Below are 24,198 nucleotides of genomic sequence, written 5' to 3'. Positions count from 1 at the left end.
AGTAACAAAACAAGTTATTTTATTGTAGCTTTGAATAAATAATGCTAGTAACTTAAATCCATATCTTCAGTGGGTTCAGAACACTTAATGATCTTCCATCAGGTGTTTGAAGGGGGAAAGCTAGTGAAGTCCATACACCTCTTGTATGGAGTAGGGCCCACACATCAATTCCTTTCTTATTGATTAGGTTACTAGTTCATAGGTTTACTCCATTGAACCCTCATCCTCACAAGGGAAGGGGCTGGGGGATCTTCACAGACCCACAAACTACATTAACAGACGTACTTAAGTATTTGTTGTTCTATTTGAGAAGTAACCTTTTAAGCCAGCCCAAGACTGAGTCTTAATACAACAACAACAATAATTATAATGAGCTTAAAGACACCTAGATAGGCATCAGCTCCACAGACAGTTATACTCACAGAATAACTGAAAATAAAAGAGTAGTGAATTTGTTACCGGTATGAGGAGAGCCATGATCATGAAGAAATACAGAGAACAAACTAGAGCAATAGGCTCCACACTAGCTTCTAGAGAATCCCAACTCCAGTTAATCCTGCATCCTACTCTGTAAAGATTCAGAACACCTATTGACTAAATTGGTTGCTTAATTAAAGAATCTCTGTCATTAAGGGCTAAAGGGTATTTAGATGTTTGTTTTAAATATAAAAATGTATCCACCTTTTTAATTAATTAGGGTTCCAGTAATGACTACTAATAAAACCTGCTAGGTAAGTTCTGAGTCTCCATGAGCTGGGCTGGGCTTGTTCCTAGAGGATTTTTTCGATGATGAAACGGTCAGAAATTCAACAGATGAGAACCTAAAGCATAATAAGCTAATAAACATAATAAGGACAATGTGAATGAGTCCTTTAATATTAGTTTAACAGATCTCCTGATTAAGATGGCCCCCCATTAAAAATATTAGGCATTAACCCTTATGAGGATCAGTTATCAAGACCTACTTCAACATACTTATGCATCTGCATTAAAACTGCAGGTTTTCTAAAGACATAACTTTGAGGGGGGAATATGAAGTTTTACTATTTCTCATCTTTGTGTAAGCAATGTAAACACAGATCAGAAGATATTTTTGATTACTACTTTCACGAACAGCTACACATTTCCCTCTTTCTGCACTTCCTCAGACTAAAAGATGGTTCAGCAGACCTTGAATTTCCGACACTGCTCACAGTGTGCAGAGAAGTTCCTTTTTGGGATCGTATTTTAAAAAGGTACAACTAACATGTAACCCAATTTTTGTTGTTTTAATATTTTGTTGTATATAGAGATGGTTCACCCATACATCAACCAAGCGCTTGAGATAATTTCAACCCAAGAACTTCAATATCAAGTCCGATTATACATGCTTCAATGAAGTATCCAATGTACTTTCAAGTGCGTACAACACAATGTCTTGTATCCAAATTTAACACCGGTTTTTTTTAAAAAAGGAAAAAAACCCAGAGGGAGTTGCTTTTTTAGCAGCAACGAAATGCCACTGATTATTCAGCACAGTAACCATATTCATGAGACAAGCAGCCATAATCAGGTCAGAAAAGTTGCCTGCTTGTGCGAGAATGTTACAGTTTTCATTTGCCTTTTTAAATATTCTCCATTGATTTTACAAATTTGCAGTCTGATACAGAAGGCTAGGAGACCTGAACAATATGAAAGTGCTATTAATTAATTTACAGATAATCAGGCATCACATAGTGCTATAACAAGTATCCAATATGCTACATATGAATACACTTGCTTACACCTGTCAAATGCCTAAGGTTATTCTCCAAGGCTACTATAGTACCTTGGCTTATATACATTACAAACATGGGAATTTGATAATGCAAAAATCTAGACAAACACTACTGCCACAGGTATAATTTAAAGGTGGCCTTCTAGCCTATACTGTGAATTTCATGAGATACTTAGTCCTATTGTCAATGATTTTTATTTCATTTTTGTGGAAGAAAAAAAAGCTGCCGTCTTGACATCCCCTCCCACATTCGGACTTCTTTAAGAATGTAGTTCGGAGCTTAATTTCTTCTTTTGCTTTTTCAAGTTCTTGGTTAGTTTTCCCCAGCCATAGGTGGCATTTGGTTGCTTTCCCACATCTTCTGGTGCCAAGTCCAATTCAGTACAGTCAGATTGAAGAGTGAGTGAGAAGAACCAGCTCTGGAACCACTACTTGAGGGAACAACACAAGCTTTTTTTCACTACAACCAGTCACAGAGTAAGAGAGGGAAAGGGCGACTCAATTCATTCCTGGAGCGTTGCCACCAAAGTTGAAGTTAGATGGTACCACCGGAGCTGTGAACTTGTATCCGCCATGCTTCTCAATCATTTTTGATTCTGAAAGGAAAAAAAAAAGCTAGCGTTAACTTCAACGTGTTCATCAGCTGTGCTGGTAATGTTCTAGATGCCCCAGTAATTCTAAGTGCATCTACATATGCTGGGAAGGTTTACATGCACCACTAACTCCCCTCCCTCTGTCTTATTTTCCATAAAGATACAGATCAAACATAGTAGGCTTCAATCAGATTCCCTATATTGTGTGAAACACTAAAAAGTTTAAATTGTACAAAAAGTTCCTCCTCTGGTGCTACGGGCACTGCCCAGGCTAAAAAGTGCACAGGACTCACTCTACATTTGCAGCAGAGATAAGCAATTAATAGACCATAAGTATAAATACACTTATTAAATAAGTATCACTGTATATATATATAAAAAATTAAAAACTATGAATATTAAACAGCTTGTTTTGGATACCAGAAAAAAAACAACTAAGAGCACTAGAGATTATGTTGGAGAACTTCACTGGGAACATTCAAATCCCTCCTCTGCGGGAAAGTGAAATGTTGAACGCACCATGGGCTGCCCTTCTCTGATCGGCGAGGGTGGCGATGTCTTGAAGCTGTTTCGCCTGTTCCTCATCTAGGCCCTGTGTGAGTGCCTGGTACCATGCAGGCTCACGCGTCTGGACATCTGCCATTACACACAGAAAGGAGAACCTCAGCCACATCACCATACTCCCTTACCACACTTCCTGCCTGCTTACAAAAGGAATGTTGTATAAAAAAACAATACTCCTTTGTAAACAGATTAAAAATTGGACAGAACCCCTCCTGGTTTCCACTTTAATTTGCATGTCTGCATTTAGGCACAACATATTTAAAAAACAAATAAAGGTCACACTGCATGGGTTTTGTGATCTTTCCCCATGTTCCCATTAACGCTGCAGTCCTGGAAATGGATAGGGTAGGAAATTCCATCCATTTGAAAACACTAGCTATGCAAGTAGTTCAAACATAAACATCTTCAATGCCATTGATTGCATGGCCAAAGCATGTGTAAAGAACAGGAATGAAATAAACTAAGATCTTCCATGAAGAACTGTTTTACAGTAGTTTTGTTTACTCAAGAGAAGTTGGAATAGGGTCCACGCAAGGTTCCGACAATCTCACTTTGGCAGTGTGTGAAAGAACAGGAGTGCAGTTCTAAAGATTCTCATGCACCAGAGCAACAAACAGCACTAATGAAAGTGTTAACTGTGTATGAGAGTTTGGGCACTACATTTACAGTACTCACAAAGGGGAAAAAATATTAAGAGCAGGAATTAAGTTGTTCAAAGATGACTAATACCAATATCAACACTACAAGGCAAATGGTGCATAGTTCACAAAGAAGTCATAACATATCAACATGTAAAAAGCAACATGTTTTTGCATGTAACTGGCTTGTTGTTTTAGAAGATAAGAGCCACAGATATGTTACCCCCCCACGCTTTCCCCATGCTATTTATAAGCATGCCTGCAGAGCACAACCTGGAGCAGCTTAACTTGCATTTCCACATGTATAAACAAAATCACTGAAAAAATATCCCAACTCTAAAATAACCTCTGTTTATCACACCCCTCTGAACAGATGCAATTAATCGCTTTCTTTCTGGAACATGGAAACCTCAGACCCGCAGGCTATATTTATCCATGGCCCAAGGAAATGCTTCTGTGCCCAGGGCATAATGTGCAAAGTCATTTTACAGCAGCAAGTCCTTACTCTGCAGGATGACTTTGAAGATCTGGTACTCGTCCACAGGGTTGTCCTCATCATCCACAGCCGTGGTGTACCCCTCCAGGGCTGTCTCCTCTGCATCATCCTCCTCCCAGTCCTCGTCGTCCCCGTCCTCGCCAGCCTGCTTGGCCAGCATCTCCAGATACTCCTGCCCCTCCTCGTCGATGTCATCTTCATCGCTACCCAGCTCTTCTGCCAATGAAACCCCAGCCCCGTCAGGCTAAATGCCCCTCACCCACTGACCTCTGACACCCAGCAAGCACTTTTCTTATTGACCACAAAGATGACTACACCACCTATTATTCAAAGTATTGCTACGGTGGGCAGTTATTTTAGGTTAAGAACAATTAAACCTATAAAAGGAAGAGTTGGGGAAAAAAATAATTGATATTACTGTAGAAAAAAATTTAAGCTATCCAGTGGACATGTGTTGGGGCAGTATTTAGCATCTAGAAGCTGTACAACAGAGTGATGTTGACTGATGGGTCCTTCAGTCCAAGTCTGCCTAGTGCCCTTGTGGGGTTACAGGTGAAGAGCCAATCAAGGCTAATTTTATGGTTTTAGCCGCAGCAGCTCTTGTGGCCAGTCCAGCTCTTACCGTTCTCGTCATCATCTTCCGCTTCGTCATCCTCATCTTCGTCGTTCTCGTGCTCGGCCCGGCAGGCGTACGCCCTCTTCAACCCGTTGAAGAGCAGGATGACTGCGGGGAGCAGCTGTGTGGCCACCTGGTTCACCACCTGCGGTCTCTGTTCCAAGTCCATCAGGGCGCACAGGCCCAGAACACACATCTTCCGGTCATGCAGTCTGCACGCACACACAACACAGAGGATCAGCTTTACCAAGGTCACTGCCGTTTGCCCAAATCCTGAGCATCATGGGGTCCAATACGGGGAGAAATTAGGTCTCTTTTTTTTGTTAAATTCACCTAAAAACATTGAACAGCATAGGGAGTACAGACACTCCTTGACTTGCATAAATCTGATTTTCCACAAAAAAGTTTCCAGAGTAATAAAGATTGATGTGAAATGTATTCTAGGCCTTAACGTGAGAAACTAGTCCTGTTTCTCGGGAGGTAAGAGGCAGTCATGCTGCACTTTGTGCATCACTATTCCTGACATCGCACATGGAAATTTCCGCCATGTTTTCGTTTTGTTTTAAGTCGCGGCTGAAGAATATTTGAGTGATGCAAGAGGTGTAAATCTGTATTATTACTATAATAACAGCGCTAAGTGAAAACATACCGTGTAAGAGTTTGTTCTGACATATGGAAGCTTTTGTAGAATGTAACCCATGCATAATTTGGAAGGTGTCGGTTTACCTAAAACCAACACCTTCTAATGCCAAAAAAATAACATTTCCCCTTTACACTCTTAAGTTGCAAACCACCGACAGGAGATCCGGGCTTACCCAAGGAAGCAGTCGATGTCGTTGAGCCACTGCGTGATGAAGTGGTTTGTGATGGGCTCGGTGTTGTTGGGGAAGCGCAGGTTCTCCAGCGTGTTCAGGAGGAGAGCAGGGCTGTAGTACAAGGCCGCGATGGCCACCTGCAGGCACATGGTCCGCAGCTCGCTCGTCTTCACCTCCCGCGTCAACCTCTCCAGTGCCGCCGCCACGAACAGGGGCACCACCTGCCAGAGCAGCACACACCGGCCCGTTACCAAGCGCCCCCAAAACTGTGACGCCCCACTTCCCTTTCACTCATTCTGTACACCACTCTTCAACAGGACAGCAGCGATGGAGCAGATTTGTAAGAACAAGTGAAAACAGCCCCATAAAACCATCCTGCCACTTGCTGCCAGGGATTATATTGCAGAATATAATTAATATACTTTTTAAAATGATGAGTCTTCCTCCAAAAGCCTGCACTTTGCCAGATGCACACTTGAGCTGATTACATTCTGCAACGATTTTGAGGTTAAAAGTGACACTTAATACAATCTGCACCTCCTTGGGGTTTATAAATCAAGGTCCGTCATGACCAATATACCAAAACAGGAAGAGTGAGGCGGTGCAAGTGAACGATGGCTGACTAGCCGTTAGGGGTCGTCTGTGAACACAACACCAGCTCTGCTCCGAGGGTGGCTGTACAGACCTGGTCGATGCCACGCCCTTTGCACTGCAGAATGATGACTTCTAACAGCTTTGCTGCGTGACACTCGGCATCCTCACCCGCATCTCCTGTCAGGACCTGAGACAGGAAAGACTGCCATGCTTAGCAAAAGCTACACTAAACGGAGAACTACGGGTATTATGATTTTGCTAACACACAGGACTGTGGCTGTTCTAGAGGGCTTTACCTTTTTGCACATGCTGTAGATCATTTCAAGGTATTTGGTGTCTGACAGAAGCATATCTGTATCTACTGTGACATAGTTATGCAAAAGAGGCATCATATCTGTGGGGGGGAGAAAAAAAAAATTTGTGACCATTGTTCATTGACCAGTTCCAGGAGGAAACTGGTTATAATCTTACACATTTCACTGCTGCAAAAAAATGAACACTTTTTGTCACATAAACCACAGAAGATAACTGCACTTCACAAGTTCTAGTTTTGTTATCTTACAAAATGTGACTCAGCATTTGATTGCAAATATACATACATGCACAACGGCACACAACAGCAATATGATTGACACGTAGGTAGACATGACAGCTTAAGACAATCCTTTATACTTTAATGGATTACATTTAAATTGTTCCAGGTCTTTAGATCTTGATTTAGTGGCTTCTACAGGTGGCTTTAGTGGACAGGGCTTCTACAGGAGCAGGGTGAGACCCTCCTGATCCAGACTGAGTGCTTAAATCTAGTCCTGGAAGGAGATTCTGCACAGTTTACAGCTTTGCCTACTCCTACGTTTGCCCTTTTAAATTAATAAAAGATCTGCCAGCATTGTAGACAAACCTAAATAGAATTTTTACAGTATTGAAAGAGGAAAGTAAAATGGTACAAGAGCTGGTTCAAAGTTAGCAGAGAAAATGACAAAACAATAACATGTTTAAATGTGCAGAAGCCCACGAACTCATTTCCCATTTTAAATCGCGACTCAGAGACCAGCAGTTTGGTACCTGTGAAGTAATCGAACCCATCCTGCTGGAAGACCTCAAAGACTAGTGGTAACAGCTGCCACATCTGTGGGGACACCTGCTGACACGTCAGACTGTGAGCCAGAGACAGGATCTCCTCGTAAAACTCTGAACACCAGACACAACAACAAAAACAATTCATGTTAACTTCTACTGTCAATATGGAGCTCATCCAATTTTATGCATTATCAATTACATAACTTAATGAACAATGATAAAAAAGCTTATTGAAAAAACACGGCACCACATGAATCTAATCACTCACCCAAAACATGCTGCTGCAGAACTGTTCCAATCACCTGCAGACAGATACCTTCTAACTGCTGAGTGATCTGAAATAATCATAAATTTAAACTTTAAAATCCTGAACGAAAGGAAGAATAAAAATTAGGAGAGAACAGGCATAAACACATTTAGGAAAATAAGATTTGTAAGGATTTTAACAATAAACGCAGATCACTCTTCATCCATTTCAGTAACGTTAGATTCCATGATCTAGGAATATCTATCTCATGCCTTTCAGAGAAAAACAGCAAGATGAATTACACAATTACGGATTAGCGACACTGCTCCATTGCCTATTACAAACTCTAATGTATATGGTAAATACCAAAACTTATTCCAACTAAAATATGATAAATAATTTCAGATCTTTTAAGTAGGTCAAATGCAAACATGATGGACTACCTCTGTTGTAAAAAATCAGCTTGTTGTAAAAAAACACTGTTAAAGAAGACCAACATAGAAAAAGCTTACACACTAAAGAAATGATCAAATGCACATTTAACATGCGGCAGAATAAACGATTTTAAAAAGAAGGTATTACATCCCCGCTCAAGAGCATTTATAAGAATTATTTCAAGTCTAGAGAATGCAAAAGCAGCTGTTCTGATGAGTAAACCCCTGTTCCTTTTATCTCAGTTTAATATAAACAGAGCATAAGGGCTGTCTGTGCCTGTAATCTGGAGGAGGCTGTGCAGCATGTGTTGTAGACAAAAACTAAAAATAAAAACTGAGAAAATGACACAGAATTGCCTTTTTGGAAAGATGGGGGCTTTTGCTTACCTAATGCTCATTAGGTTACTCCCCCAAGAAAAAAAAAACTTGTCTTTGGCTGCCTCCGACACTCGGATACTCACAGAAATGTACACTGTTTATTCCCCTCCTTAAATGTACACAGATAATTCTCTTAAATTTCAAAGATCTAGCCTAAGGGAGGAAATATCTATTTTCCTTTGATGTCTTTACTCCCCTTCCTCATGGATTTGTCTGGCCCAGCACTTGAGCACGGCTGAAACCCAAGCACTGAAGCCACCTGTACGGGAAAGAGCAGCACTGACCTCCTTGTGGTCCTCCACCACACTGAGCAGAGTGTCGATTGTGTTCAGGATGCCCATGGCCGTCACCGCCTTGTCGTCACCGCCTTCCTCATCCGGACCCGTCTGGATTACCTGGTTAAATGTCATCGCCTGGTGGGCACAAGAAGAGAGAGAAGATTTGAGTCCTCAGGACATCTCCCATGGGACTCACCACAAGAGCCACTGTGTGGCTCATTAACTGCACTGTAAGCATGGCAGATAATGAAAATGCAACTTTCTTCAAAATGTGAAGTCTCTTTGAGTAGCCTGTTTTTTTACTCAGCCTTTCAGCTACTAACAACGCAATGAACAAATATGCTGAAGAGCCTCCTTTCATCAATCCTTCTGTGTTTAAAACCAACCACAGCACAACCACCAATCTCATACCGCACCTTTTCCCAGTTTGACACCAGGGCTGAAAATCTACCAAATTTGTGGGGTTAAAAATTGCAAGGAAGTTCAGAGGAAGACAATGCCTTCGTTGAAAAACGTGCATATCTGAACAGACCAGCAACACAGGCAAATTTTTACTCATTAGGCTTCAAAGCACACCAGTTCAGTCATACAGGAAAAGGAACAGCAGCAAGAGCAGCTGCTGCTTATTGGACACTCACCAAGTGCTGGGTCATCTCCACGGCGATGGGCGTGACCTCCTCGCTGTACTCGCAGATCATCTTCTGGATGACGTTTGTGAGGTCATCGTTCTCAGTCTCCCGCACAATGTGCAGAAGCGCCTGCATCACCGGCCTGATGAAGGGAGTGATGTACTCTTTTGCTGAAAGCACAGGGGGGGGGAGATGAGCTTTCACTTATCCTGTCAGGCAGCTCCCTGCTCAAGCATGCTGGAAGAGTAAAGCTGTTCTACACCACTCAGCTCAAGGCAAAGCTTATGGCAGAGACAGAACTTTTACCTTATTTAAAAAAAGCTTAATAGAATCTCCCAATATTTTGCCAGCATTTTCAATGAATGATTTCCATACAACTAGAATAACAATAAGAGAGTCTTCTGAACTGATGTGGGAGATCAGCAGTGACGCACAAACCCGATGACAGAAGCAGATCCCATGTGATAATTCATTTAGAACTGAAAATAGGAAGCACTTTTAATTTGGACAAAATGTTCCAGACCCCCCCCAGAACAAGCTATCCCTTATGTAGCTAAAGCCAATACCCTGCCTTCCTTCAAGAAACAGCTGGATAAGATACTTGGATCAACTGGCTACAAGCAACTAAATGAGCCACATGGGAGATTCCTTTGCATACGTTTGTTCTGTACAAGATCTAATCAGGAAGTACAAAGAAACATTACCAGCCTCTCCGATTACATAGTTCAAAGCTGTAAAATAAGGTGCAATACCTACATGTATAACCTGTTGCCAACATCACGTATACAAATCAGGAGGGTTATACGATCACCCAGTGTTCCTTGCTTTAACTGTTTGATTTATCCCTAAATCCAGTAAACTGGATATCTACATGAGAAGCACTTGAACGTGAGTGCTTTCCAATGTGTGATAAAATTAGAAACACCACCTCGCAGACTTTGAAAGAGCAACCTTCTTGATGAAGTGCACTTAAAGATCAGTTTTACCCAAACATTATCCACGTTCCTTATACTGTCAGTAGTTTTACCTTCCCTGTCCATCAACTGCAGCTCAGAATGGGTTGTTAATTAAGACAGACCAAAGCTCAGGAGGGGAATAAGCAAAAGTGACACCTTTCTCCTGGTTGCTGATGAGAACCTGCAGGGCAATTGCAGCTTCAACTTTCACCGGCATTTCATTATCATTGATCAGACAGCGTCTCGTCAGCTCAAGCGCCGTCTGCAGGTTCTGGTCGCTCTTGAACTTCACTTCACAGAAATAATGAAGAACCCAGCATGCCTGAAAAAGGGGCAGAGATCAGAAAATGTGTTACTGATACCATGCACTTCGACTGCACACACTTTACATTCCCCCCCAACACGCCATCAAGCTCATTCTGGACTGGATTCACTCCCAAAAACAGCCTACACAAAGCCAAAGAACAAAGAACGTCAAGAACCATGAGCTCATACAGCTTGCTGAAGATGGGTGGGAGCAGAGGCCCTCAAAGAACAAACCTTTCAGAAAAAAACACCACCCCACCATCCAGAAAATAACTACATTCGATAAAACCTCTTACCAATTAAATCAACAAGATGCACCTTTAAAAGGTGTACTCACAAATCACATACAGTATATACACTGATGCTCCTTAATATAGAGTAATCATGGAGATAAAGATGTTCTGAGACCAAGTCGCGTGAATCTGAGAATTTTATGGTAAACTACATTTCCCAAGTCTTTACACACAAAGCCCAGGCAGTACCTCCAAGTGAGAAAAAACAACTGAAAAACTACACTGGAGGGGTGTAGTTTGTATACTACTGTACAAATCAATGTGTCAGCTTATGCAGCTGTACTCTAAGGGGCAGATCCTGCCTGAGGACAGCATGGTGAGCAGCTGCAGTCTTACCCTAGCTCTCATGTACCCCAGCTCACTGCTGAACAATGGGAAGACGTGGTTCTGCAGCATGAACTCCATCTGGTCTTTGTAGATCTTTTTCTGTGAAGAGGAAATGTGTAGAGTTTAACATTTTTTTTTCCTTTACGGCAGAAGGATAAAGTCTTTTTCTTTTAAATCGAATTAAAAGACGCTTTTAAAAACGAAGCTTCCAAGACAGAAAAAAAAATACCTTCAATAAAACTTCAGCCAGGGAGCCGATCATGTGCAGAGCCCCATCCTTTTTGCGTGGGTCCACCGTGGGATCTGTGAGCATCTGGTAGCAGAAGCCCATGGTTTTCTGAAGCACCTGTTGCCGAAAAGAGCCCTTCACATGAGCACTGCTAAAAATACTTTTATCACCCTGTGAACCTCACAGCTATAAGCCGGAATTCGCCGGAATTACTAAAACATGTAGAAACACTTGAATCTTCACCAACTCAAAAGTTCAACAGTGCATCTGCATTGCAACATGACTAGTTCAGTACTATTACACAATATTAGTGTTCGAAGTGTTTACGGTAAACCATGTGGGAGAGTATGGAGGCTGGCCAGTGGTGGCGTTGTCTTGGAGACGTCACTAGACCAGTACTATGACCTCCAGTTTCTCTGTGGCTGCAGGCATTGTGTGAGCACTGCTGTCAGACTGCAGGACACAGGCAAACAGCAACACTTAACATGGATTGTCACCACGCACACAGGCTGCCCCCAGCCAGGACACCTCAGCTTTTAGAAACTGTCACCAGTTCAGTCTGTGGTGAGAGGAAAACACCACATGTAAAGCGTAAAACATTTAACCGACAACGTTATACAAGCCAATCCCAGCGATTCTGTAAGGACTTCTTTTGCCCTTTGTGACAAAGGTAACCAAGGAGAAAAGGCAATTTGAGTCACCTCACGTTTTGAGTAACTAGTGTTTAATTCACACAGAAATCTCTCGACAGTTTGAGCGATTCCAAAAAGTAACATCCTTGACCAAAGCAACGTTTCTATGCCCGTGTCACGGCCGTGAAATAATTTAAAGTAACTTTTCAGAGAACTGACAGGTGACTCGGGTTCCAAACTATTCAGTAAACAGGCAGCCCACAGATGAAGTGACAAATGATCAACGAGCTGCACTACTGAGAAAAAGGAGGGCCTTGAAATGTGACACGATCAAAGAGGGAACATTGCAGAAAACACAAGAGGAACTGTGTTAAAACATGTTGACTAAGCACTCACTTCTTTCCTCTTGCTACACGCTGTGAAGAGAAGCGTCTGCGCAGCTGTTGTTGGGGAGATGAAATCTTCAAACACGTCTGTTCAAGAGAAACATATTGCATGCCAGTCTTGGTTACCAACAATCAACAGAGGTGCAGCAGCAACAGCCACCTGGGAAAGTCTCATTACATCTGCTTGATCCAATTACTTGCTATCAAGTCTTTAACTATTTCGTAATAATCAGTCCACGGTACTGGCACTGCATCCAGATGACACCATGTGGCCGAGCTACATTTTGGCTCTATTCTAAAGGAATAAGATGGCCGAAAATTTTCAGAATAATACAAGAAAAGTAGGAGAGTGACCTTCAATTAATCATGTTGATTACAGCCTATCACCTAGAGCCATTCATTCCAAAAGGCCATTCTTTACTCATGGCTTATCATCCAATTCTGATTCTTCATTCACGGCTCTGATGTATTCATTAACAGGGATGTAGAGGGGCCTTCTTACCAAACTTCATGCGGATGTACTCATAAGGATCTTCCTGCCACAGCTCTTCATCAGTGTCTGTGTAACACATCAGGGGGAAGACCACATCCTGAATGATCCCCTGTGTTATGTTAAAAATAAAAAAAGCACATGACCCTGAGCAAAAACAAATCTGAGTCAGGTAATCGCATACAGCCAGCAGAGGTAATGCACGTGAGCTGTGGGAGAGTATGGAGGCTGGCCAGTGCTGGCGCTGTCTTGGAGACGTCACTAGACCAGTACTATGATCTCCAGTTTCTCTGTGGCTGCAGGCATTGTGTGAGCACTGCTGTCAGACTGCAGGACACAGGCAAACAGCAACACTTAACATGGACTGTCACCACGCACACAGGCTGCCCCCAGCCAGGGTTCCTTAATCCCCTCACAACAGCAGCGCTGGGGTTAGTCAAATTACAGAGGTAATTAGTGTTCAGTGTCACTAACTTGTACTTTCATGCGCTGCTTAAAATACGATTACTAATGGCTGAGGTTATTAATTTGGATTTATTCAGATCAAACCAATTATGCATGGTTAAATCTGTTACAAAAAAAAACAAGACTAGAGTTGATAAAAAAAATCATACTACTTGGAAAAAATATTGGAATGAACCTTCTTGTGGGGGAAAAAGGCTACATTTGTATGGCACAGCTGAAGAATCATGACAAACAGCAGCACGTGAACTCGAGTGTCTGGATTTAAACAAGCCTCCCACTGCAAGCTGCAAGCAACACACTCATCACATGAGTGGCTTTTCACCCGTTAGACAAGAGGCCTCCAGCACACAGGCTGGTTTTGTTACTTGGTAAGCAGGTCCAAAATGTGATTTAATCTTAAATAAAACAATGGTCAGAAACTGCATAATAAAAGAAGAATGCTGTTCAGTAGAGAATGTTTGTCCTGGATTATAGAATCAACATTCTGAAGAGAATCAGACAACCACCAATCCCTGGTATGTCTGACAGAACACACTGAGATAGAGAAATCTCACCTTTATGTCTCTGCAGCTACAGGTGAATTCATTACATACCTGGATATGTGGTTTGAGGTTCTTCCAAGTAAGCGCGTGTCCAACGCCTTGGTTGATGTAGTTCAGCGTCTGCTGGAGCACCCTGGGAGCTACATACTGCTTTTCCTTAAACTGATATAAGACCTTCAATAAAACCTGTAAGACAGCACAGAACAGGGTTCAGTCGGGAACAGTGGAGAGGGACGTCATGCACAACAGAGCAACGGCTCACACTACTACCTGCTGAGCAGAAACAGCATAGCCCTTGAGGAACAGCTCGGCAAACTCGGTGTACTCTTTGGAGATGTTACCTGGGCTGCCATACCTGCAAAAGCGAAAGGTTGGGTCAAAGTGGGAACCAGGGGGTGGGCAGTCTCTCCAACAGAGACCATGAGCACACAATTCCTCCCCCGAAACTAGTATTAAACTAGCAGCTTAAAAGTGTGCATCATCTAGCAGTCAAGTGAAAAGGGGTCCTATGCTCTCCCCCTGTGAGGGGGGGGGACGGGACACAAAGGAGAAGAGCTGGCATGCCTTTCAAAAAGCCGAGCCAGGATGTGCAGAGCCCACTTCTTGCACTTCCACCAGGGGAGCTCAGGTCGGTCGTCCTCGTCCACCTGCAGGGTCTCCTGTGTGGGTCAGAGGTAAAGAAATAACAGAGGAGTATGGATTTTTGTGCCCTCAAACATCACTGATTAATCTCATACTTTAACATCTTCTTTCTATATTTCTATCACTTTGACGATTTGAATAGAAGGTACATTTTACATAAAGATCTGAATGTTCTTAACATTAAACAGTACAGTGGTCTCTGTGCTGTACTCACTGCAGGCACATCTCTGTCCACCACCGTCTTGAGGATTTCCATCCACTCCGTCAGGTTCTGCTGGTTAATCAGCTCCAAGGGCAGGTTGTACTGGGGGCACACGGAACCGAAGCAATCATCCTACAGAACCGTTCTGATCTCGCCTAACTGGGGCAAGCTCCACGGATGAACAGCTAAATCAAGATCCGTGGGAGTAAAATATGTCTGAACTTGAAATAAGGAAGATCTAAATCTCCCTTTGTAACAGAAATGTAAACTCTGCTTCTCTATTGCTTTATTCACCCACGTGAGACACAGCCCATCCTCGTGATGCACAGAACAGTTTTAACAGTGAAACAGTGCTGTGCAAGACAACTGTTAACAGATTCCCTCCCTTTACTCAGCTCAACAGATGGCCACTCTTCACCTGCTGGCACAAGCCCCTGGTTCATAGCACAGAGATGTGCGACTCAGATATTTTCAGAGTGAAAATGATTTTAATTTTAACGTACGTCAAGCAAAAATAAACCCCCCTACACATCTGGTACAGCCTCTAACACTTCTTCTCCGATATCATCACTCAGGAAACAACTGTTGACTCCCAAGTGTCCACACTCTTCCAGAGCAAAGTACAGTATCAGTACCTGGAAAAGTGCATACAGGATCTTAAAGATCTGTTTCTGGATGAGCACAGATTGGCTGGAGGGGTCAGGGAGGAGCTGGATAAAGCGATCCTTCAGCATGGGCATGAAAATCTGCATTGCAGCTACCAGTGGACTCCGCTCATCCGGCTTCTTATACCTGAAAAACAGACACTCTTAACTCAAAGGAACTGAAAAGACCAGCAGTAAATGATTTCAGATTCAAAATGGCTTAACATACAATACAGGGGATTCTTTATTTTTAAACCTGCTGTATTTAACAACAGGGGAACGAGAAGAAGGAATTTGGAGAAAAAAAAGTAGCTAATGTATAAGTCATGTATAAACTGCTGATTAGATGACCTCAAATGCACAATATAATAAGATTTAATTAAAACTTTCATTTCCCCACTGGTTTCTTCCAGCTGCATTACAGAAAGGACCTCTTACTCGTAGTTCTTCACCAGCTGATAGAGGCACAGGAGGATTCCCAGCCAAGCATTGCTGTCGGACTGAAGGTAGAAACCGATCTTATCCACGATCGCAGTCCACTTGCCAGGGTAGTCGTGCTTGATCATGTGATGAATGCAAGTAGTGAGCTGCACCCTGCGTGACAAACCGCAGAACAATCTTTCAGGACAAGGGCTGTTGTTTAGAGTGGCAAGGCGAGATTCATCCATCCAGTTCACTCGAAGTCAAAAACGTTTGCAAATGCAAATCTGTGCCACACCATTAACCACCAACGAATTCAATTATGATCAACAATAAACTTATATACACTTTAAGCTGTTCAGGGCAGGAGGGGCTCTGGAGTAGTAATAATGATACTGCTGTGGAAATACACACCTAAGCACTGCCATCATCCTCAGCCTGCTGCACAACACGAGGGTTGTTTGATTAACCATTTCAGATTTTACATGTGATGAAGACCAATATAAAAAAAACTCAAACGTGATCACAGGGGACAAATCTATTCTACTCTCATCCATTTAATCACTCTTTCAGCGTCTCCCACAAAACAATGGTTAATCAATACAAAAGCTTACATCTGCACGTTAAGCTAAAAACTTTAAAAAAAAAATAGATCTCCCGAGTCAGGATCATCCTTAATTCTACCCAGGAGGCACCACCTGAATAATGTTCTGCCTTATGCTGCTCAGCTGCCGCTTGAGGAACGCGAGGCCGGTCAGGAACAGGACAGGCTGACCTTATGCGCTCAGGCGAGTGGATGATGGCCTCCACGATGTTGTCCCGGATGAACTGGCGGTCCTCCTCGGGGATGGTGGTGGCGGGGGCCTCTCCGCTGGTGCCCTCCCCCTCGCTCCAGTACTGCGTCACCATGTTCTTCAGGTAGATCACCCCTGAAACAGAGTGAGCTCCCGGTCAGCCCGGGGGAGCCCCTGCCCCGGCAGACCCCGCTGGTGGAAAGAGCTGCGAGGCGTGCCCCCCATCACCCTGAAGCCCCACTTCTGTCTTTCCACACCTGGGAACCACCGAAGAGAAGCAGGCGACGTGCCTTACATCTCATTATAAAAAAGGTTGCAGTTGTTCACGAGAGGAAAAATACCTCCAACAAAAGACACAAATTTACTTTTGGCCCCTTTTAGCCTGTTTACCAACGCGCTTTTGCTCTGCAGCGCGCCAGGGAAAAGTAACACAGAATCATCGGCACAGTGATGAGCATGCTTTCGCTGACCCTGGCTGCGCATCTCTAATTACTGTCGCTGCATGTCTGAATGATATCACCAGACAAGTCTGGGTCTTTACACACAGCAGAAGAATCCAACGTTGCGACACTAAATGTAACGGAGCCAATTACTCTGCCTCTCAAACCCACGGTTCATACAGAGTTTCAGAAATTTTATGTCACAGTCTGAGATCCGGGTCCAACGTTTTTTTTAAAAAACTTTCACCAGCAGTTCAGTCTCACAAATTCACAGCTATTCTCATAAGGGTGACAGCAAGCCCATTCCCCATCAGAACCAGAAGATGTTAGTGGTAAAAGCTGATGTTATCAACTCAAACCATGCTTTCTTTGAAAAATAAGTGCTGAACCACATTGAACTGGCTTCGCATGTGACCATGTCCTCCATCCTAGTAGCTGTGAACGTGGCAGGGAAGTGTACATTGTTCAGTGGGACCACAATGAAGAGGCTCACAGATCATTGGGCCTAACAGCAGACATTAGACTGCTGACACAGATCTACATCATGGCTCCAATAATCCAGACTCAAACTACTGAGACAGCACAAACCTAGAATACAAAGCTCCACGCTTAACCGATCTGCCTCAATTGAAATAAATGAGGAAAAAAAAAGACATGTCAGTTTTATCCCCATATCCAATCAGCAACTCTAAAAGCCCTGGCATCCTTTTCTCTTCTCTAAGCTACAGATCTGAAATTTGTCATGGCAGTAAAATCTCACCCACACAGGTGATCAGAAATCTTTCCTGGACTCCCAATAATTCACTTGGCTGCGGGATGCAGTAGGGATACACTAAAAAAATAAGGCGTTTTGAGCTTTCAAATGAAAGAAACAAACAATAGCTACGTCAAATTCACCATTCATTTGTTTAAAATTCTTTCAATTATATGTAACCATGGACGTCAGGAATGTCCCCTACATGGACAATGAAATGACCTCACAATCATGGTTTAGGCATAAAGGGGGCTTTTGCAATCAACATTTTGCCGATTAGGAACATGTGAAGCACAAAACACCCGAGTTCAGATCAGACCTCAATCCTGAAGTGTCATTCCACTGCTGAGTCAGGGTCCACCTAAATACAGGCAGCACCTTCAACACATGATTGTTTGATGTGACCAAGCCTCATTCGCAGAGGACCACCACTGACAAAGTGGCCTGCACACTCAAGGCTTGAGACAGGCCTACATAGACGCCAGCAGTACTAATGCCTACGAAGAGATTCTGCAGAGAACTCTATATGTATACAATCAATGTGAAGCAAGGATTGCTCCATTCCTGTAATGAGAAGATAGGCAAGCAATTCTGCCACAATCTGCTGTGTCACAACTTTGCGCATCATGAGGCTTAAATGCACCTGGTAAGTGCTGCTACACCAGAAGGTCAATACAAGCTTTTTTAATGCTTTGTAAAATGAAACGAGATGCACTGCTCAATAAATAGCTGTAATTGACAGAAGAGGGGAATCATAGGATTTGTACTTCTGACTCCATGGCCTACAAGATAACTAATTTTTACACGCAAATCCATTTTATTGTGATTTATTTATTGTTTTGGCTTTTCTATTTAATGTTTAAATTTATTATGAATGCTTTGGAACATCAGATTGAGATAATGTATCTGATTTTTTATTTGCAATAAAGCGAATTCGGATGGTCTCAGCCATCCTGTTTAGATCTTTAGCTGAAATTGATTGTTTTCAAAAAGTACGCAACTTTAAAAACTCACAGCCTAGAGCCATGTTAAACAGACAACAATTCTCTGACAGTACAGGTCTGCAATAAAGAACCCCAGACAGCACATTATCTCTTAATCCTCATGCAGGTCATACAATGGAGAGTTAAAAAATAGCGTACTGAAAACAAACAAAAAAAATCAAAAATAGAAGTCCTGTTTCTAAAAGACCTGAAGCTGTTGGTCTGACTAAGCTAACAATTCCAGAGAGCACTTCTTACCATCCTACTGTGCTGTTTGTTACAGCCACTTCCTGCATTACGGAATTTCAACAGCAGACATAAAAGGGTATCGGAACAGCTACATGCAGTGGAGCTTTCACTTTGTGGGAAACAACTGTCTTTAATAAGGTATTTTCTTAAGCATTCATTATAACACAGTTAACACGGGTTAATTCAGTCTGAAATTCAGAAATTCGGCTCAGAACCAACACCGAACTGACCAATCAATTCCAATCACTTTTGGAGCGGTCCGGAGTTCTGCATTAGGAACTAGCAGAAATAAACCCAAGTCTGTATGAGGCTCAAAGTGTGACAGGACTTGCCCCTCTATAGCGAGAATCGTACATGGGATTGTCCCGGAGGTGTAGCGTGGTAAGGAGAAGGGTTTAAAGGAAGCAGTGCTGTGTTTCTTACTACCAGCAGCTTCCTGGAAAAGCCCATTTTGCAGGGTTTTGGAGAGGACTGCAGATTCGCACCACAAGGCATTCAAGTCCATCAGACAGACAACAACCTAGGGCATGAAACTCACCTGCTTGTCTGACGGGCAGGTCCAGCTGTTCGGACATGGTGACCTGGAGCAGCGTGGAGACGAAATTCACCTGGCTGTGACCCTGCCGATCGAAACGAGAAGAATAAAGGTCAAGCTACTGGCCAGATGCAAGAGGCCAAGATTCATTTTCTTCTTACACAAGAGAATCGAGATGACAGACAACACACTACTTCAGAATGCAAAACAAGATCAGGTACCTACCTATATGAGGCATTATTGCAGAGCAAGTCCCTTTACATTAACTAAAAAGACAATCTAGAGTGCCTGTGTTTTGAATGACAATGGCGGATAATGCACCAATACTCCCAACTGTCTACCTTAGAAGAACTACTGAAGAGCGGCTGTATGGAAATTAGTCACACATCATACTTAAAATATTACAGCAGCTTATGAAATAGCAATGAAATTCATTTTCATATGCCCTCCTACTGAATGTGTATAAGAGTATTAAATTGAACCTTTTGATGTTGTCTCACAACACATTAAACCTGGCTGCCAATATAACGAGCTGTTTAGTTTTCATACGTGACTCAACAATCCATAATTAATTTATGCAGAAAAGTTAAGTGACAAGGAGTCAGAAAGGGGTCAAACTGTTACATTTTATTTTAGGTTTGTGGCTGTAGAAAAGGGTTTCCTGTACTAAACCGTACACTAGTGGAGCTCTTCAACGCAATACCAGTTTTTACATCTCATTTGGACATTTTCATGCGGTATTACTGTAATCTTTAACAAAACAGCTCTCTCAGAGGACTTAAGTGTCACATTCCACATGATCTGTGTCACAGCTGCACTCTGCTCTGCTGGGACGAGACAGATGTTTGAAATAGAAAGGATTTTCTCCTACCCTGGAAGCGCCTATTTAGAATACAGGCAAAGCTGACAAATGGCTTCACATAGGTTTGTCTTTATTGCTGAAGTGCTATGTAAACCCAATCACTTATATCCTAAGAATTTAGGAACCTGAAAACACTGCTTTTCCTCTATAGAACACAAATCAAATTCTCAAAGGTGTGTTGGTTTTTTTAAACAGGCCACTGCCAGACTGGTTCCTATTTGAATTCCTCACTGATTGGGATACAAATGCTTCATTCTCTTGCACGCGCCTCAGCAGAGAAAGCATGTCTAGAGAAACGTGACTTTAAAACCCAGCAGGTAGGGGCACTCAAAGTCAGGTGCCAAGCCTGACAAAACCTTCAATCTTAACTATGGGTGCTTTAAAAAAAACTGAAACAATTAGAGAAAAACATACAGTGTGAGCATTAACAGAAACCTTTTCCTTACAACATCTAACCACTGGGAATACATGAGTAAAAGCCTTCAGATGTCTTCAGGTTTTAAGGGCAGCCCGAGATTATGCAGTGTCACTGGTGTAGCTTTCCTAGGGAGAGTGTCAGCACTGAAGAATTCAGGCCTCCAGCCCCCCCGCCCCCCTGGCTGGAGGCCCGCCAGCCCCCTCTCTCACACTTGTGTGTCCTCTCTGTTAGCATCAATCAACTGGCACGCAGTTCCCTCATGGCCTTAATGGAGTTTCCCCTCGGCGACAGAAACCACTGCCACTTGTCTTTCAGGCAGATTTCTCCATGCGTCTCCCAGCGCAGAGAGACGAGGCGAACGAAAAGGAGCACCTGTCACAGAAAGCAGTGTGTGACAAACCTTCCGACATGCATTTAGAAAAGCAAAAGGTTTCGACCGCTGACACCTGAAGAGAAGGTGTTCTTATGACTTTGGCGGTTGAAGATGTTCTGGTCATTTTAAAACAGATGCAGGCTGCCCCTTCATCTGTCAAAGGAGCAGTGATCCAAGCAACTTGGCGTGAACCATTTTGTTCCGTGTAGTTACAGGTGGACTCATCTTAAGTCAGCTGTTCCCTGGATACCCAAAGGCCATGAATCTTATTGTCCTTCCTGGCCCAGAAAAGCTGATCTAAAAAAGAAAAGCTATAATTCATCGAAGACAAAGTCGGTATCATTCCATTGACTTATAGAATGAATGCTGTAAATCTACCACAACATAATGCTTCCTCTGTTCTCTTTACACTGCACGTCCTGTGACTGCAGGCGGTCCAGGAGAAAAAATGATCACAAGTGTCAGTTTATCTAAAATTAAAAAACACTTAATTTTCATCTTTCTGCAGAGACTAAAAACATCCATTGATCTCTCATATACACCCCCCATGTTCTACTGTTAGAATGCATTCATAAACCCTATTTATTAGTTAAACATCCACACTACTTAGCATGCTAACATTCTTATTAATTATAGTTTGCAGTTCAATACACAGCCACGCGCAAAGATATTTTAATAAAGTCAGTCCCAACAGCTGTGCATTGAGGAGCTGTCTGGAGTTTTGCACGTGAGACAGCTGCTACACCATGCCCCTGTACAGTAAAGGACTAACAGTTTTCATAGGGAGAGATTAGAATGCATTTTCAGAATTTCATTTGGTCAGCATTAATGTCTGTCATTCTGATCCAACCAAAATCCAGGAAAACCAAAATATAATAGCCACTTGCATGTCTGCTCCTTGCAAAGAACTGAAACAAAAGCAAAAATCCACCTTATCGAACCCCTGTTTACTCAGTTCTTGCAGTTAATGTTTGTGGTAACCAGGCCTCAGATCTGGAGGTGGAACTCTTAGCCTCTCTGAAGTCTATGCTCAGAAAGTCTCAGATCTATAATCACAAGCAGTGGTTACAAGCTTGTAAATCTATGAAAGCTTTCTGTGGAAGAGGTCCTTCAGTACTGTAGTTTATACTGGCAGCCTGAGCTCATCAATGGACAGAAAAAAGTGGAAGTATGTTAGCCAACCTCAGCTAAGCAAGTGAAACAGAAGGCACTATGTTTGTACAAGGGCTGCAGCCTGACCTATCCATAGTTTGATGCCTGGTCTTTCCAAGAGTTTTACAACTGTCTCAACAGCAACCACACGCAATATTTCTAAAGCTGGTGGTGGTATAAAGTAGTTTTTCAACATAGGGCATTTGCATCCTTTCAACAATCTGAAATGTCTCCAACATCCACCTACCTTACACGTTTGGCTAAATTAAACCAGCACCCTCATATAAACGAACGATTTGATCCTCCACAGAGGATTGCAAGTATTGATCTCCAGGTGCCCAGCTGTTAAATGGAGTTGTTTTTATTCTTTTAAACAGAATCCCGTAGATCTGCGCACCAAGCGCTGTGACTAACTGTTGGACGTTTTGACCTTTCAGGCGTCCGACGCACTAAAACAGTTGTGATTCATACGTGCTGTTAAAAATATGAACGCGTTATTCTGAGCCTGAGCCCCGGGGGTCGGGAAGCTGGTAACCACGATACAGTCGAAATCAACTATCAACCGCGTCCACGACCTCTGTCCGGGGGGGTGGGTGGAAATCAGGTTCTATGGGGGAAAAGATCCCGGTGTTGCTCAACGGATTTCCTTCAGGGACCACTGCGTTCTTCCCAGAATATTGCCACCATTCCCACTTCAACGTCACAGGGAGAAAAGTTGGGATGTTCCGACTAGATCGGGAATAAAGCCATCGAAAACGGCGAACGCAGGGCTCCGTTTCACTTTCGGCAACTTTAGTAACATCTTTCTAAAATAGGCGACGCCATCGTCAACAATCAAAGTTACGACAACACAAGAAACAGATCAGAGATGGAAACACTGTAGCTTTGTTTTTTTTAAAAAAAACCGTTCAAGCAAGCGGGAGGGGTGAAAGCGAAGAATCCAGTCAATCATGCCGTGACCTGGCATTACACTAGGACGTGAAGCGTAAATGGTGTCAGCGGTGACGTTTTCAGATAACAGATTGTATTTCTAAAATGATTTGTGGTGGCTACGCCAGAAAACTCGTTCGGCCTTTCAGCCGGCGGCCAATCCCTCCCTGTCCCGTCCGCCCGGACCCTCTCCTCCCGCACAGGCAGGTCCCCGTACCGATCTCACCGTGAGGCCCGCTCCGCCGGCCCCACCGCCTTACCTCGCTCAACTGCCTCTCGGCGGCCTCCCGCAAATTGGGGTCCATGGTACCCCGCAGGGCCTCAATCAGCGAGTTCGGATCCATGTCTAAGTTCGGTTATGGCTCGGTTTCGGTGGGTTCTGTGAACTATGAAGTCCCAATCGATGCGCACATGGACGCGCTGTTCTTCAGCTACCGGCGCGAAAGGAAGAGACGAACGTAGGACCCGGATAGATCAGCGCCAATTTGAGCACAGGACACTTCCGCTTCTGGCGCCGTGCATCCTGGGAGTTGGAGTTTTACTGCCAGCTATGGTGACGGAATAGCACATAACACTCTGGTCGGTTACACTTTTAACAAATGTCACCAACATTGAGATGTCAAGAAACTTTTAAGTCCATATTAAATGTATAAAAAACAACTGTAAATCATCGCAAGACAAATCCTATTATGGATGAATACAAAACGTCTTATTAAGGTACTGCACCTAAATATCACGACACAGACACCACGATTTCGTGTTCTTGAAAAACTATAACTTATCGTAGTGTTCAGAAGTTATTGTAAGATCTGAGATTGCTTACGCTTCGCAAGACAAGCCATGCGTACAATATATCATATTTTATGTTTTCCTTAATATTACCAGTAATGCGACTATTAATACATGTTTTCATGATCAATCGTATAAAAATAGTATGAATGGTAGATACATTCACATTAATACTAAGTTATTGATTATCTCAGTGTTTTCCTTAATGATTAACGACCGACCGCGAACCTCACCGGGAAAAGCGAATGGAATTGGACGAGGGGATGG

At 42.9% G+C, this 24,198-nt stretch overlaps 1 protein-coding gene and 2 non-coding genes across 4 annotated transcripts; all 3 read right to left on the bottom strand.

Annotated features, from left to right (window-relative positions):
- Window positions 1-1,249: 1,249 nt before the first annotated feature.
- ipo7 (importin 7) lies at window positions 1,250-23,670 on the bottom strand. Of its 2 annotated transcripts, none has more exons than XM_088611809.1 (25): window positions 23,403-23,670; window positions 19,411-19,492; window positions 16,428-16,581; window positions 15,671-15,826; window positions 15,224-15,380; window positions 14,601-14,690; window positions 14,309-14,403; window positions 14,015-14,099; window positions 13,796-13,930; window positions 12,750-12,849; window positions 12,258-12,334; window positions 11,230-11,346; window positions 11,010-11,099; window positions 10,231-10,396; window positions 9,128-9,288; window positions 8,496-8,624; window positions 7,421-7,487; window positions 7,138-7,263; window positions 6,369-6,466; window positions 6,164-6,259; window positions 5,479-5,699; window positions 4,670-4,875; window positions 4,057-4,260; window positions 2,869-2,985; window positions 1,250-2,352 (listed from the first exon to the last, which is right to left on the bottom strand). In XM_088611809.1, exons 1-25 carry the CDS (start codon window positions 23,484-23,486, stop codon window positions 2,255-2,257), a joined length of 3,111 nt encoding a protein of 1,036 aa, XP_088467935.1. In that variant the 5' UTR covers window positions 23,487-23,670; the 3' UTR covers window positions 1,250-2,254. The 2 variants fall into 2 exon arrangements, with proteins under 2 accessions (XP_088467935.1, XP_088467934.1); XM_088611808.1 differs by having other exon boundaries at window positions 4,057-4,263; window positions 23,403-23,668.
- LOC148645574 (small nucleolar RNA SNORA23) lies at window positions 11,563-11,743 on the bottom strand. Its single transcript, XR_015928226.1, has one exon. It is a non-coding gene; the product is annotated as a small nucleolar RNA SNORA23 (small nucleolar RNA).
- Window positions 12,945-13,125, bottom strand: LOC148645573 (small nucleolar RNA SNORA23). Its single transcript, XR_015928227.1, has one exon. It is a non-coding gene; the product is annotated as a small nucleolar RNA SNORA23 (small nucleolar RNA).
- Window positions 23,671-24,198: the final 528 nt, after the last annotated feature.

This window comes from Lepisosteus platostomus, chromosome 18, assembly GCF_059453375.1.
Source record: "Lepisosteus platostomus isolate fLepPlt1 chromosome 18, fLepPlt1.hap1, whole genome shotgun sequence".
Lineage (NCBI taxonomy): Eukaryota > Metazoa > Chordata > Actinopteri > Semionotiformes > Lepisosteidae > Lepisosteus > Lepisosteus platostomus.
This window is presented reverse-complemented; position numbering and strand designations above follow the sequence as displayed.

What these genes read in the sequence shown, in the direction of transcription:
- ipo7 (XM_088611808.1), bottom strand. Translation starts at nt 23,486, where the DNA reads ATGGATCCGAACTCGCTGATTGAGGCCCTGCGGGGTACCATGGACCCC. An exon ending in TGGTGGAGGACCACAAGGAG is followed by an intron (nt 7,488 to 8,495) that starts GTCAGTGCTGCT and finishes TGATTATTTCAG; the next exon opens with ATCACTCAGCAGTTAGAAGG. An exon ending in TGGGTTCGATTACTTCACAG is followed by an intron (nt 6,467 to 7,137) that starts GTACCAAACTGC and finishes TCCCCCCCACAG; the next exon opens with ATATGATGCCTCTTTTGCAT.